General features: G+C 38.8%; 1 protein-coding gene across 1 annotated transcript in view; it reads left to right on the plus strand.

Annotated features, from left to right (window-relative positions):
- LOC121520230 (MAGUK p55 subfamily member 7-like) overlaps positions 1-2,210 on the plus strand; it is a 54,852-nt gene extending 52,642 nt beyond the window's left edge. Inside the window, exon 17 of the mRNA XM_041803605.1 lies at positions 774-2,210. Within this exon, the coding sequence (XP_041659539.1) occupies positions 774-1,007 (234 nt within the window). The 3' untranslated portion in view covers positions 1,008-2,210. The remainder of the gene's footprint in view (positions 1-773) is intronic.
- The last annotated feature ends 11,196 nt before the right edge of the window (positions 2,211-13,406 follow it).

Genomic DNA, 13,406 nt, shown 5'->3' on the forward strand with positions numbered 1-13,406 from the left:
CTTCATTTGCTAAAGCTAACATAGCTACATTGGCTTACATAGTAGCATTAACTACATAGCTAGCATAGCTATGTAAGCTTATCTTAAGCTAACATACAAAAGCTTTCCTATACATAATTTATTTGTAATCTAATTCCAAAAAAATTCCAGTTCTCTGAAATTTTGCTTAGTCTGTAATTTTTGCAGTGTGCGATCCTGATGGAGGTGGTCTGCAAGTGGGGGCGTCTGGGAGCTTCAGTCTGCAGCCAGACCCCTTTAATATTCCAAGCTCATAACAGGTGCAGCTCACTCACTGCATACTGATCCGTGACTATCTCTTTCTGTGATGTTCTGATGTGAAAGGCCATTTCTGACTATTCTGGGACCAAGATGTCTTGAAATCATCAAAAACTGACTGTTCACTAATCATGAAATCATTTATAATCAATAGCTGGTATGTTTTTGTGCAACCATTCATCCATCTCTCCATCCATCAATCTTCATATATTACCCAAATGTAACAAAGAATATTTTTTGGATTAACAAAAGAGGTCCAGATTGGATTCTTTGTTCTCTTTTGTTATAAAGACATGAATACAGCAACCTGGCGCAGAGCCAGATTTATTGTTGAAATCCATCGACCGTGACTGCCACATTCCTCTGCATTTTTTGCTTGATGGTTGCTCAAAGAACACACAAAATCAAATCATGACTACAGGTTGATAGACATGTTGGAAACCCAAAGTAGCATCTTGTTTCTGAGTGTTTGTTAAGTCTGGTTTCTCTCGCCACAGGAGGAGGATTTTGAGGACATGATCGACTCGGCTGAAACCATGGAGAACCAGTGTGGTCACTTGTTTGACAAAGTGATTATTAACGGAGACATTGCCCTGGCGTTTAGAGAGCTAAAGGCCGACCTGAAGAGGGTAGAAGAGGAAGACGTCCAGTGGATTCCTGCAGAGTGGATTTGTCCCTCTTCTCCAACACAAGCACGGAGAAGTTGTGGCTATCTTGGCGGCTGGATTTGAACCTAAAAAGAAAGAACGACAAGCAAACGAACAAAAGACATGTCTTAATTTCTATTTATAAACACTGAATTTCTCTCATATTTTATTTTCCATTTGTAAATAAGTCCCGTGACTACCAGACTTTTCCATATTGTCCCCCAGTTTGTATCTAATTAGGCAAACAGAATCCATCTTCTCTCTCTCCGTCTGTGTCAGAGCCAGATTCTCTACTGGCATCAGGCTGAAATAACGTCGGCTTGCAGGACGGAGGGGAAGAAGAAGGAAAAAAGGAAACTCTCCAGAGCTTGTGGCTGAGTGTAATCCTCCCCTGCCAAGTCGCAAACATCAGCATGTAATTATTCTGACAGCTGCTGCACTTCAATTAACTGTAATGTACACCAGAGAAATATTATTAGTAGCAGCCGGAGAGACACGCTGCCAACAACAAGCTGAACAAAATAAGGACAGACAGAAGATAACAGTCGATTAAAGACTGCAGAGGAAGCACAAGGAAAACCTCTTTCATAGCTGTATGTTTCATGACTGTGTACATTTAGTAGACAAGGACAAAAAATACTTAAACATGTGTTTGATTTTTTTTCTTTGTTTATTGGTCATGTGGTATGGAAGCCCAGAGTGGGCAAGTATCATAAATTTTAAGGCACTCAGTTTGTTGTGATAATGAGAAATTCCTGACTGTTTTCTCATGGTTTTCACTTTAATACATGATATGTTCATTTAAGTGTTTTTCTTTTTCAACATCCTGATTTTTTCTTGTTATCTTGAGATTTTAATTTCTTTAACATTCAGATGGTGTGCAATAAATTCCTATACTCAGATGTCTATATCCAAAAATGGCAGATTACATAAATAAAAATGGAATTAGAATACAAATTAATATTTTGTTCCAACTTTTTTTGATTATTTTTGATATCAAGATCAGACCTGATCATAAATATGTAATATTATTTTTATGGGATTTGCTGCTTTAAATGTCGGTTTAAGTACAAAACTCTGATGTTTGCAAAGTAAAAACACACAAAAAAATATTTTCTTTGCACTACATGCAAATTTGGATTTCCTTGAAGGTCGTTATCACAGCTTTGAATATGTTGATGATGAGTGACAACTTATTATTTTTTAAACAAATTACGACACTGTGTTTTTGTCCTGGCCACAAATAGATGGCATACATATATAGCATTAAAAATAGTACACAATAAAAAAAAGTTTCCCATTTTTAAATTAATTTTTAAATCAAGATCAGACATGATCATTAATATCATATAAAATTGAATTTTTTGGAATGTTATCCTCAAAATGCCAATTTGAATGCAAAACCCCAATGTTTGTAATGTATTTTATGTTCAAATAAGATTTCCTGGGAGATTATCACAACATTCAATATGTTGGTAATGTGTAATATTTATTTATTAATTTTGTTTGTTTGTTTTTGATATTTTAATAAATTATTACATTCAGGATATTTGTGGCCACAAATGGACACCATACATAAATAACAATAAAAATTATATACATTAACACATTTTCACCTTTTTTGCATGATTTTTTAAAATTAAGCTCAGACCTTATGATAAATATGGAATATTGATTTGATAATTTAATTTAAGCCTTTTAATGCCATTTTAAGTGCAAAACCCCCTGTTTTTCTTAATGTAAAAAACAAAAAAGGAGACATTTTTTATATTCTACATGCAATTTGGATTTCTTTGGAGGGGATTATCACAGCCTTGAATATATTAATAGTGAGCATCAACTTTGATTTTTACGTTTTTTTTTGTTTGTTTGTTTGTTTTTTAATTATCTGATTTATTTCAGTTCTTTAAGTGGGATTCTTTCTCTTCTCTGATGGACCTGGATCTGAGGATGCTCCACAGCGTGGGGTTTCTGTTATCATATTTTGTGCTTCAAAGTATGGCATACATTTTCAATGGGAGACAGGTCCAGACTGCATGTCTAGACACACTCTTATGCTGGAAAGCCATGATGTCGTGAGTTGAGCAGACTGTGGCGTGGATGGAAGCATATGTTGCTCCAAAACCTGTATGTACCTCACAGTACTAATGATGCCTTTACAGATGTGTAGGGTACCCATGCCATGGACACTAAAACACACCACACATCGCAGGTGCTCACTTTGTAGATTGTGAAGCCTGAACCATCTGGATGGTCCTTTATTCTCTTTAGCTCAGAAGACTCGACAGCTATTATTTCCAAGACCAATCTAAACTACAGTGTGTCAGACCTCTTTGGTTCGGGTGGATGTTGTAGATATACAGGTTTTTCTTCACACACATATTCTTAACTTACAATTGTAGATGTACAACGATGACTGACAATGGCTTTCCAAAGGGTTTTCACACCCATGTTGTGATATCCATTACAGAATGATAACTTTATTTCAAGCAGTATATTCAGTAGGATTTCGGCCTTAAGGAATGCAGTTCATCAACTGTTGGACTATTTGTCCTCGCAGTCTTTAAGTCCTGTAGTGATTGTGAGCACCCTGTATTTTCCTTGATAAACAGACATGGCTGTCCTTGTATATTGGTTTAACAGGTGGATCTGTAAACTAGTGACATCCAGATGAATGCATCCACAGATGTCATTATAACAGCAGCTGCTGAAAACAGAAAATATTCTTGCAAATGCCAGCTCAGGTGTTTCAATTAGACCTGTTGCCACAGGTTATTAAATCAAGCATCTAGCCATGCAGTCTCCATTCGCAAACATCTGTTATACAAAATAAAAAGCTCAGTAATTTCAAGCTTGGGAGATGCTTGGCATTAAGACAGTTTGCTGGGTTTTCCACAGAAAGCTGTAAGTGATAATATTAGAAAGTGGAAGCATTTAGGAATAACAGCAACCCAGCCATGAAGCGGAAGACCATGTAAAATCACAGAGCAGGTCAACAACTGCTAAGGTGCATGGTGCAATAAAGTCACCAATACTGTGCTGATTCTGATCCTGATTCTGAACTTCCACTGGCATTAATGTTAGCACCAACACTGCAGAGGAGCTTCATGGAATGGGTTTCCATGGCAGAGGAGGTGCATGCAAGCCTCACATCACCAAGTCCATTGTCAAGTGTTGGATGGAGTGATGTAAAGCACACCGACACTGGACTGTGGAGCAGTGGAAACGTGTTCTGTGGAGTGATAAATCATGTATCTCTGTTTGGCAGTCAAACAGGCATTCTGGGTTCAGCAGATGCCAGGAGAACATTACCTGCATGATTGTATTGTGCCAACTGGGAAGTTTGGTGGAGGAGGGATAATGGTATGGGGCTGTTTTCAGGGTTTGGGCTAGGCCCTTTATCTCTAGTGAAGGCCAGTCTTAATGCTTCAGCATACCAGGACATTTTTGACAAGGCTATGCTTCCAACTTTGCGGCAACAGTTTTGGGAAGGCCCAAAGACTGATGATTACATTAATGAATAACCCGATAGCAAACATTACAGACTAAGCAGTATTTCATAAACAAAACAGAGAAAAAGTTCAGAGGTCTGAATCCAGAATAAATTATATATAGATTTGTTCAAGAAGTAGTAACAAAAACCATGGTTAACTCTGGCAAATTAAGCTACATCTAACATAGCTACCCAGGCCATGCTAACGTTAGCAACGTGAGCTTTGGCAACATGAGTTTTAGCAAACGTAGCTAAAACTAACATAGCTATTTAGTAGATAATGACCTGCATAGCATACATACAGTAGCTTCTTTGTGAGCCTTTTCGTTAGTTACGTTAGCTGCGTACCTACATTAGCTACCTAGCTCCATCATCTATAACTAAGTTAGCTTTAGCAAATGTAGCTATACAGATAACATAGTTACATAGCTACATTGTTAGCATAGCTTTTTTCTGTTAGCTACATAGCTCGTTTATCTAAAGTCAAATTTAGTAAATGTAGCTTCACAGATAACATAGCCTTGTGAGCTTAGTTTAGCTATGTAGCTTATGCAGCTAACAGGGCTATGTAAGATATGCTGGCTGTGTTGGGATGTCTTCATGGATAATAAGCTTTATTCCTGTAAGCAGACTGTTTACTGTTTAATTTAACATTTTGTAATCAAGTTTTGCGGTGAGGTTTTTGAATTAACTTTTGTTATCCTAACCATCACCATAAACATTACCCTAACACTACATGGAAGTTTAATCTGATTTTATTTTAAAAGTTTTAGTGTTTATTTCCATTCTTCGATGTTCGGTATCTCAGAGGAACGGTTGTGAAAGTGGCCGTCAGAAATGAACAGGGTGCAGCCAGACTGTCTTGGGGAATATCCTTGGCCTCATGGCATTAATATGAACTTTTTCAGATCCAAAACATACTGAGACAATTTGAGATAATTAGCAGTAAATCTCTATTAGCGATACCTCATTGACAAATACCTACATTTTAACTCCCCAGCTTCCCACTGGGTGCAGATTCTGCTGCTCTCCTGCACACAAGCAGCTTAATTTTAATTCTTTTCAACAGCTGCATTCCTCTACATTCACAGTGTTTCCTTCCTCCTTTGGACGCTGTGCTCAATTGGGTGTGAAGGAGTGTTAATGTGTCTATCATGTCGTGTTTGGGGGAAAGAGGGAGCTGCATGATGTGGGGAGACAGTAATGGCTTTCCAGGGATTCGGGCCTTTGCAGACACAGTGAGAGAAAGTTACGAGCAAACATAAAAGCTTACTGTAAAAGCACAGAGAGGCTTTAGCAGTGAATTAGGCTGCAGGGACCCAGAGCATGCCCTTAAGTTTGTTTTATTTAACTTTAACAGGCGTATTGTCAGTGTCAAACATTACTGGGTACACCGAGAAGACAGAGGCACAAATGGATGAGTGCAGACGTAATCATTGGTGTGTCTTAATACAAATCCAGACAGTTGGGACAGCAGTCACACTTCTGCCAGGCCCAAAGCTCCAGCTCTGCCAAAACGTGGCAGTATAATTTCATCACACTCCTGAGAATCTGCAGGCACCCTCTGAGATCATAGCCATCCCATTTAAGACACCGGAGTGGTCCAATGAAAACCCGCCGTTTTTATGTCCGCTGCAGCTCCCGCTTCAAACATTACACAGAAGTATGATGTCAATGGGTCTCGGATAATTTGGCTCAATCATGTAACTGTCTATCTGAAGTATGTAAAATAAATACGACTGATGTTAAACTACATCTTCAGCTCTGCATGAGATATTTGTGACTTTTAAAACCCCACACAGTTAACCACACGCTGAAAGTATATGTAAAGTTCATACACACATCTACGGCAAGAGAGAAAGGGGAGTTCAGCTCATTGCGTCATACTGTAAAGTGAAAAGTCTTCTTAATATTCCTGTGAAGTCCAGAACATGCAGTCAGTAAAGGAAGAAAACACAATCTTCCAATGTCAAATAAAAAGATAATTTAATAAGCAATAAAACAAGCTCCTGCTCAGTTAAGTCCCCTTTAAAATTCGATTTGTAGAGCCTACAAGTCTGGTGCTTCATCCTGCTAATTTAAGCAAAGTTATTTACTGGTATGTGGGACCAACTTTGACTTATTTCAAGACACACTGCAGTTTAACATGTAAATGTAATGTAACCTTAACCCAGAGGTATACCTATGGTTAAGGCCTGCATTGGCGTATTTGTCTGTCTCTCATTTTTGTAAAAATATCCAAAAGTATATATCCTCTTGGATGTTTTACCCTTTTACTGGTTTTATAAAACAGTCATGGTCAATATTATTTGGGCTCTTCGACAAAAAAACCTCTTTAACGTCAAAGTGAAAGAGATATCTACAAAGTTAATCAAACAAAAATATGTGATTCAAAATAAGTGATTGTCCCTTTAAACTGACTGACCTTATTTTAACAGATGCCCAATTGGTGCTAGTAGTTTCACAATTAGTGAAATATTGTTCACCTGAGTGCAGTGAGTGTGTCTCAAGTGGTTGTAGTATGAAGACACCTGTGTCTGGAAGGTTCAGTGACTGGTTAATCAGTATTCCTGGCTACTATTACACCATGAAGATGAAAGAACACTCAAAGCAACTCAGAGAGAAGGTGAAGCAATGTGAGCTGTATCAGAAGTAGCTAAAGCCAATGTTACTACATAGGTTATGTCATAGATACTTACACATATATCAATGAGGTAACAAAGCATAGCAAGCATAGCACAAGCTTACTTAGCTAATGTGATAAAGCTAAAGCAAACATAGCACATGCTTACTAAGCTAATGTGGATCAATTAAAGCAAACAGCACAAGCTTGCTTAGCTAATGTAGACAAAGCTTAAAGAGGGGGCATTATACTTTTTCGATTTTTAAAACATAAATATAAAGTTATAATGTTGGGCGTCCATACTTCACTTATGCAAATTTTCAAAACACAAGATAAACGTATGTGGCAGTTATCTTGGAATTAGAGTGTAAACTGATGAAAACGGTTCATTGGGAATCTCTCCGAGATCTTCCCGAGACGAAATTTCGATGGAGCGAACTGATGAGGTCATCGCAATAGGATCTCCTGACTGGTTTGTCCGTGCTGCCGGCAAAGCGGAACAGACCGCCCCCACAAGATGAACAGACAGTCCACCATTATCAAAGACATTTAGTAACTCAGTAATTAAACACTTACCAAGCAGATACGTCCTGCTCTATCCTTCACTGCTGCTGGTTTTCTTCCCCCTCTCTCTCCAGACTATCAGGGTCAGACTCCGGGTCTAACACGTACAGACGTATATCAAAATTCGTCATATTTTACTCAGTCGGACCGGTTCATTCAAAGTTTACAAGTACTGGCATAGCAATATAGCCACATTGGAGGGGGCGGGCACAAAACACTGAGTCCTGCTGCCAGCCAGCCTCGGGAAAATCAGCCAATTGGAGGAAAGCAGGTCCGGAAGGGGTGGGGTGTTAAAGAGACAACAGCGAAAACGACGCGTTTCAGATGGAGGTTAAAATAAGGGGTTTTCAGGACGCCAGTGTGAGAAACATGAGGAGTTTTTTAAGCTGTAAACCATGTGAAGCTTCTACGTGGGTATCAGAGAGATGGTGTAAAGCTTTAAAAAAAAAGGCATAATACCCCCACTTTAAGAAAACATTGAACAAGCTTGCTTAGCTAATGTAGATAAAGCTAAAGCAAACAGCAAAATTTAGTCAGCTTTAGATTTAGCTGTGTTAGCTATGTAATCTGTGTAACCTACATGGATAACATAGCTCTGTCAGATTTAGATTTAGCTATCTTAGCTATGTTATCTACGTAGCCACTGTAGCTTTGTTAACTTTAGCCTTGTAAAATCTGTTAATATAACAATGACCCATAATGCAGCCTGACTTCTTGCATCTATGGCCCATTGCCTGAGTGAATGTGTAGTGAATCCAATGCATTGGATATGTTTGTGTGTCTAAAGATCTTTTCCCTAAAGAATTTTACAGTACTATAGTGTTCACACAAATAGACCTTGCCTTGCACTTTCAACCAGAATTTAAAACCTGTGTTTACTCTTCTTTCAGTTTGTTTTTGTGTAATCTAAATCCTGATTTCTACTAAAACAATTAGCCGAAGTATGCTTAAACTCTCCAGGGTTAAGTACAAAGAAACAACTGGAACCTGCAACATTGGAAAGGATTTTAAAAATAACACACAAAAAAGACGACATTGGGGATGCAATCAGAAACTAACTGAACACTTTGTGGATACTTGGCTTTTTACATGAGTCTGGAGTTTGTGAACCTGCAACATACACACTTTCAAAGCCCAACAATCCAAACAAAAGGAGATATATGTCCTCTCATAGAGTTTTTTACTGCTCTCCTGGCTGCTGAATGAGGGTGTGTTTCAGCTAATATCAACAGTGGAGCTGCTGAACGTATCACAGAGGGACAGGACTAAATGGTGTGTGATAGCATGTAGCATTCTCCGACTGCTGTGGAGGAATGTGAGCGAGGAATTTACTGCACCTAACGGGGATGCTTCTGCTCCATGTGTTTTTCAGCTCTGAAACTGTCGAAACCCAACCTGGCTGCTGATACAGCTGAGTTATGAACACCGAGTTATAGTCCTTTATGTTTAAACACTGAACAAGTGCTGCTATCATCCTCAAATGTTTGACCCTCTGCAAGTAAAAGGCATGTTTACTTAAATATTACGAAGTTATTGTGCAAAGAGAAGTCATTACTGTCGATTCAACAGTGGAGGAGGAAAAACGTACGTGGATGACAGTGAAGGTGAATCAGAGTTTCTGAGAATCTGGGCCGAGAGCCTGCATGCTGTCACACAGACAATGATGATGCTAAGCTTCTGTCAGAGCTTGTTTGGCTAAAAGATCACAGCCCTGGTTGCTCCAAAATAGATTCAAACATTGACAAATACAAGCATAAGGGACGGGTTATTTAAGCTGAAACTGCAGACAATAAAAGTCACAGACAAGTTTCCACAATCATGAGAGTTTTGCAAGAGCTCAGGCATACTCCTGTGATCTCGGTCACTTTGTGTAGGTAATCATGACTCAGTTCAAACTGTTTCAGGTGGTCCTTTTTTCACAAATTATTGTTAAATAAATAAAAAATGTTCAATATTAACAAAGTTCTCCAGTCTGAAGGCATTTGACCACAAAGTCCTTTTATTCAGAATTGTTGATTCTTTAAAAAAGAAAATTGATCTCATGTTGTTCTAATCATGTTCGCATACTGACGCTGAAATTTTCATCCGTCATTTTTTTTTTCGGATCGGGTTTGATTCTATGTGAATATTTGCATCAGCCTAATTCATTAAACAATTTAACAACAATTAATTGAATATATAAAGGCAGAAATTTGTAACCTACTCACAGGGCATAACAGAGACTGAATTTAAAAGCTGCTCTCAATCTCTCCAATTTGGTAAAGCACTACGATGCATGAGCATGTGCTGTATGAAGATCTCTGTCAGGATGGATGGATCCAGAGTGATTTTACAGGCCACAGGCTTTGTATTCACAGCTTTCGCAGTGAATACAAATAGAGCACAACGGACTCAGTTTGCAAGGTTCAAGTGCGCAACTTTTTTTTCAGATTATGGATCTGAAAATAACAGACTCAGTGTGCAAAGACCTTGCCCCTAAATTCCAGCAGATTCGTGTTGGTCTGTTTCCACTCCATCACAGCGACAGACCAGATAGGTTTAAGTTTTAGTCAGCTCCGCTACAGTCCGTCAGAGCTCCGGCAGTTCGGAGTCCTCAGCTGCACATACGCAGGACTTATATTTTTGCAGGATGCTGAAGCCCTGAGCATGAATTCAGCGCAGAGCAGATGGAGCAAGGCAGGAAGTATCACTGTGACCAATTTAAAATATTCTGTAAAATTCCTGAACAAAATACTCCGTGTTGAGGAAGAGAAAAATGGATGTGTTATACAGGCGAAGTCCCCAAATGATGACTTGGTGCAACATTTTAGGGTTTTATTGAAAATCTGTACGTATTTTTGATTTTTTTTTTTTAACAGTACCAGTTTCAAACCAGTACACCAAAGAAGTCTTCTGAGAAGTATCAAAGACAATTGGAGCAACAGTTTTGCGTGCAAATCCAGACAGACAGACAAACAAGCCGCCAATTATAGTTGTAAGATTAGTCTGCAGCAAATTCTACAAGTAAAATAGAGTATGGCCAGCAGAAAAAAATGAAGCTTATGCTTGACTATAGTGTCTTTCTCTTTTTCTCTTTGCTCTTGTTTTGTGTCTGAATGTGGAGGTGTGCCGTCAGTGTTACTCTCATCCTGAGCAGGAGCAGAGTAGTGGTAGACAGGGGCAAACCAGGGCCTCCCTGAAATTTGACTGGTCCCCTCAATATCCCTAACAATGACTGGCTATTTGCATGACTAAATACAGATCTCCACATTATTGTTGTCATGTGCAGACTTACTTTTTTAAGGATTTTGTTACACATTATTTTCATGTAAGCTTAAATCACAGCTCATATCTACATTCTTCTTTTAATTTGAAGTCCATATATTTTTTTGAATAAAGCATGAAACATACCGTTTCAAATCTTTTTTACTTTTTTTATTGTTTTTTCTAAAAGGCAACTTGCACCCTCCCTCCCATTAGCACATCACATCTACGGTGCTGTGAAAAAGTATTTGCCCCTTTTCTGACTCCTGACTTTTTTGCATATTTATCACACTTAAATGTTTCTGATCATCAAACCAATTTTTATATTTCACAAAGACAACTCAAGTTGAAAATGCAGTGTCTGAATAATTATTGAATTTTTTTAAGGGGGGAAAAATATCCAAACCTATCTGGCCCTGTGTGAAAAAGTAATTGCCTCCTGAACCTAATAACTGGTTGTGCAACGCTTGGCAGCAATAACTGAAATCAAGTGCTGCGTTTGTGATAACTGGTGATGAGTCTTTCGCATCGCTGTGGAGGAATTTTGACCCACTCTTCTTCACAGAATTGTTTTAACTCAGCCATATTGGAGGGTTTTCAAGCATGAACTGCCTGTTTAAGGTCACACCACAGCATCTCAAGTGGATTTAGATCCAGACTTGGCCACTCCAAAACCTTCATTTTGTGTTTTTTGAGCCACTCAGAGGTGGACTTGCCGTTATGTTTCAGATCATTGTTCTGCTGCATAACCCAAAAAGACTTGAGCTCGAGGTCACGAACTGTTGGCCGGACATTCGCCTTCAGGATTTTCTGGTAGACAGCAGAATTAATCGTTACATCAATCACAGCAAGTGGTCCAGGTCCTGAAGCAGCAAAGCAGCGTCAGACCATCACACTGCCACCACCATGTGTGACTGTTGGCATGATGTTCTTTTTATCAAATGCTGTGTTATTTTTACGCCAGATGTCTCGTCAGTCCACAGAATATTTCTCCAAAAGTCTTGGGTCAAAAGTCAAGATGTTTCTTAGCAAATGTGAGACGAGCCTTTGTGTTCTTTTTTGTCAGAAGTGGTTTTAACCTTGGAACTCTCCCATGATGCCATTTTTTTGCCCAGTGTCTTTCTCATGGTTGAGTCATGAACTCTGACCTTCACTGAGGCCAGTGAGGCCTGCAGTTCTTTGGATGTCATTCTGAGTTCTTTTGGGACCTCCTGGATGAGTCATTGTTGCACTCTTGGAGTCATTTTGGTTGGCCAACTACTCCTGGGAAGTTTCACCACTGTTCCCAGTTTTCTTTTTGTGGATAATGGCTCTGACTGTGGTTCACTGGAGTCCCAAAGCCTTGTAAATGGCTTTGTCACTTTTTCCAGACTAATAGATTTCAGTCACTTTGTTTCTCATTTGTTCTTGAATTTCTTTGGATCGTGGTGTGATGCGTTTCTCTTTGAGATCTTGTAGCCTACTTCACTTTGTCTGACAGTTTCTATTTGAGTGATTTCTTGATTCAACAAATCTGGTGGTAATCAGGCCTGGGTGTTGCCAGTGAAATTAAAGTCAGCTTTCCAAGAACTGTGGTTAATCACAGTTAACTCATGATTTAACAAGGGGGGCAATTACTTTTTTACACAGGGCCAGATAGGTTTGGATTTTTTCCACCTTTTAAAAAATAAATAATCATTCAGACACTGCATTTTTTATTTACTTGGATTGTCTTTGTGAATATAAAAATTTGTGTGATGATCTGAAACACTTAAGTGTGATAAACATGCAAAAACATCAGGAATCAGAAAGGGGTCAAATATGTTTTCACTGCACTGTACATCAAATAAAGTGACACAAAATAACCAACCACAAATGAGAGAAAACCAGCTCTCTAACAGGAGTCATCACTGGAAGAGCCACATTTCTGACACTCAGGTTTACATGCTTACACACTTTCTGCCTCCAAAATCTGTTAAATACACACACCAGGATCTGTTTCATTTTCCAGCTTTTTTGTAGACTCTGTTATGAGCCAATTTGTACTGAAAACCATTTCAGCTCAGCAGGATTTAGAGCCTAACGTGAGGCACAGTTTGGTGGTTTTGCTGGTGATTATCAAGCGTGTAATTACGGCCATAAATTTCCAGAATTCCCCTGGTAAAACATGTATTATTTGCTGACACAATTTTTGGTAAAACCACAGGAGAAATTTATATGTCTCATGTTGAAAATATGAGACTTCTAAGCACAGAGTACGGAACAGTAGACAAAAATCCTTATGAGTAAATCTGTTGACCACATTTGCTGATATTCATACATGTGCAGAAGGAGCTGCTGCTCTGAGGTTTTACTCTCAGAGCTTTTCACAAAATGATTGGACGACAGGAGAGCCAATAGGAGGCAGTGCAGCAGGTTATTTGAACTCTCCTCACACAGCTCAAGTGAACCAGACAACATCTTCTGACTTTTCCAACAATATTCTCTCTCTAGGAACACTTTTTAACCCTTTTTTAAACACCTTTACTTCACCCAGGATGGGAATCTGCCACTTTTGTTTACAACTGTTGGGAGTCTACGG

This window comes from Cheilinus undulatus, linkage group 13, assembly GCF_018320785.1.
Source record: "Cheilinus undulatus linkage group 13, ASM1832078v1, whole genome shotgun sequence".
NCBI lineage: Eukaryota > Metazoa > Chordata > Actinopteri > Labriformes > Labridae > Cheilinus > Cheilinus undulatus.